The sequence below is a fragment of the Lathyrus oleraceus genome, chromosome 7 (genome assembly GCF_024323335.1).
Source record: "Lathyrus oleraceus cultivar Zhongwan6 chromosome 7, CAAS_Psat_ZW6_1.0, whole genome shotgun sequence".
NCBI lineage: Eukaryota > Viridiplantae > Streptophyta > Magnoliopsida > Fabales > Fabaceae > Lathyrus > Lathyrus oleraceus.
The window spans coordinates 35011925-35014979 of NC_066585.1; the positions used below are offsets into that span (position 1 = coordinate 35011925).

Genomic DNA, 3055 nt, shown 5'->3' on the forward strand with positions numbered 1-3055 from the left:
AAAAAATCATTTTCTTTTATAAACTCTAGTATTATTTTATATATATTCTTTATTTATTATAATTTTAATATTTCATTTTATAGTAAAATTATTATTTTAAATTTATTTGAATAATTTTATCATATTTAGATTAAAATTTAAAGATATTTTAAACTACTTAATAATTATATTTTCTATTTATTCACTCTCTTTTTAACAGATTTTCTTTATATAAAATAAGATAGAGATTAAAATAGATTTTTGTTAAAAAATAATAAAAACCAAATTTATTTGGGACAATTCTAGCCAATAAAGTAATAATAATTACGATTAAAATTTTTCCACACTCATTTACATGGTGTATTTTCCATTTATACCCTCAAATAAAAAAAAAACAAAAAAAAAACACAGTCGTTTTCGAAACCAAAACTTGTTTCATTTTTTCATTTCACTATTTAACAGAAACCAAAACCAAAGCAAAAACTAGAGCTCTTCGTAACGCTCACAATCACAGAGAGAAAAACTCAATTCAAAACCACTCTCTCTCTCTCTCTCTCTCTCTCTCTATCTAGATCCTTTCTCCTTCATCTTTCAATGGCAGGTACAATGAAAAAAGTCGACAAGATTCGTCAAATCGTTCGCTTGAAACAGCTCATGACACGGTGGAAGCAACTCAGTCTCCGTCGTCATTCGCTCCGTCCGGAGCCTGAAGAGCCCTGCCTCACTCCTCGAAGACAACCACCTTCAGGCTTTCTCTTTGTCTACGTCGGATCGGAACGACGCCGTTTCGCCATCCCCGCTCGGTTTCTCAACTTCCCCGTTTTCGCCGGTCTTCTCGATGCAACCGAGGAGGAGTTCGGTCTACGAGGTAACGGCGGTTTGGTTCTTCCGTGCCACGTGGAGTTTTTCACGGAAATCGTTAAGCGGCTTCATAGGAACGAACAGAAGTATGGGAAACTAACTTTGGAAGAGTTTGTTACAATATTTGCTGACGTGGCGGTTGAAGGTTGTAAGGAAAAGGAAAACGTCGTCGTTTTGAGTCCTTTGTTGCAGAACGCTTTGGTTTAAAATCTGGATTTGTAAATGAAGATGGGAAGAAAAAGTAGAAGCAGAGAAAGTTTATTTCTTTTCTTTTTTATTTCTCTGTATTTTTCTTTCTTTTTTTTAATTAGTTTTTGGTTCTAATCGTCCTTGAATCCATTTACTAAAAATTTGAGTCATGGATTTCAATGAGATGTTGAACTATCTTTTTTAGGTTTAGATTTGTTGGGTTGTTTTTATTGATATCCAATTTTATTATTAAAAATGATCGAATTTTTATGATCAATGAGAAATTGTGTTAGTGTTGGTACAGATCTGTGTTTTTTTAGTACTTTCCATTTGTATATTTTAATGCTATTAAATTAATTATTAGTAATTAATTAATTAATTATCATCTGTCATTTGCTAGCATAATTTTTTTTAAAGAGGTTCAAATTCAAATTATTTTATTAATAATAATTTAATACAATAATAAATTTGAGAAATTATTATAATATTAGGTTTAACTTCTTTTGAATTTAAAATCTAATAGTTGTGTGTAGTTTTAATTTGTAGATGAATCCAAATATATTTTTTTATGAAGTTTAAAAAATAAAATCTTTTGCCATAATTGTGGTCAAGAGTGTATGAAGTTAGAGCAGGTATCATAGTCAAAGATCTCAGCCATTGATGAAAAATATGACTATTGAGATTTTAAATTCTTGACTTGTCAAAGTCAACATCTCAACCAATTGATGTTTATTCTGTGGCTTTAGCTATATTGAATGCAGGGGTTATTAAATGTAGGATTATTAATAACAATAATTATAAATATTTTATGAGATTTTATTTTAAAGAATCAAACAAATTATGAGGGAGACTTTTTATTTATTTTATATTTTATAAAAGAAACTTTGGAGTTTATTATGAAGGAAGTCTATGTAGTTCTTCACTCCTCACTCCTTAATATGGGTGGACATATTTATTATTATCAATCAAATTTGTGATCACTATTTGTATTGGAATTTTCATCATTAATAATATTAACTATTGTTTTTAATTTAATATAAAGTATATACATCTATTCGAAATTTTAATTTTCTTTTTTAGCATGCACGGTACATTTATGTACGATCTTGCTCGATTCAATTTATCATCACTATTACTTGTTTTAGTAAGCAATCCAGTTTAATAAAAAAAATTGAACTCTTGAGGTTAGCAAATACTCCTTGGTTATATGTTTATTTGCATTAAAAGTTTGTTAGTTAGAGATTAATTATGGTTAACTAACTTTGACTCCATGTTTACTTGCATTATAATTAAACCATTTAGAGAGTTTATATATATATATATATATATATATATATATATATATATATATATATATATATATATATATATATATATATATATTGTATGCTAGTAATCAATTACTCATTTCTTGCACTACTAATTCCATAATTTAATCATTCTCCAAATCTTCTTTTATCATAGTTTCTTCTAATACAAAAAAAAATTGTTTTAAGTTTGATTTAAATCCAATATATGGGTGTCTAAGAGCTTTATACGATTCAATTGACTCTTGATCTTTTAAAAAGTGAAAAAGATTCTGCGAGAAATCATGGTTAGAGATGATGGTACCTTTCTGTTAACCTTTTCATTCTTGATAGCAAGAATTAAGATAGATTATTTACAAAAATAAAAGTGATATATAATGTTCTTGTGGGTTCATTTCCCGCAAGTTTATCATATTCTCATAAGAATGCTTACAAAGATGAAAAAATAAGGTATATCAAAGTTTTATTTCTCGTTCACTAATATATTCACTAATTTGTTCATGCCAAGGTATGTGAGAACATTGCATAATTAGTAAATTACATCCTATTGGAAAAATATGGAGGTAATGCATGCATCATTAGCCCATAAGAAAGACAAAATGAGTTGAAGGAGACGAAGAATGATGAAATGCTTACCTCACATGGTTGATGACTATCACAAATCAAATGAAGAACAGTAAAAATGCCATGACAAATAAGTTGGTAACTAAGAAGGTGTT

At 28.1% G+C, this 3055-nt stretch overlaps 1 protein-coding gene across 1 annotated transcript; it reads left to right on the forward strand.

Annotated features, from left to right (window-relative positions):
• Positions 1-436: 436 nt before the first annotated feature.
• LOC127108444 (protein SMALL AUXIN UP-REGULATED RNA 51) lies at positions 437-1332 on the forward strand. The gene has a single exon (XM_051045914.1). The coding sequence runs from the start codon at positions 574-576 to the stop codon at positions 1045-1047; it is 474 nt and encodes a 157-aa protein (XP_050901871.1). The 5' UTR covers positions 437-573; the 3' UTR covers positions 1048-1332.
• The last annotated feature ends 1723 nt before the right edge of the window (positions 1333-3055 follow it).

What these genes read in the sequence shown, in the direction of transcription:
- LOC127108444 (XM_051045914.1), top strand. Translation starts at nt 574, where the DNA reads ATGGCAGGTACAATGAAAAAAGTCGACAAGATTCGTCAAATCGTTCGC.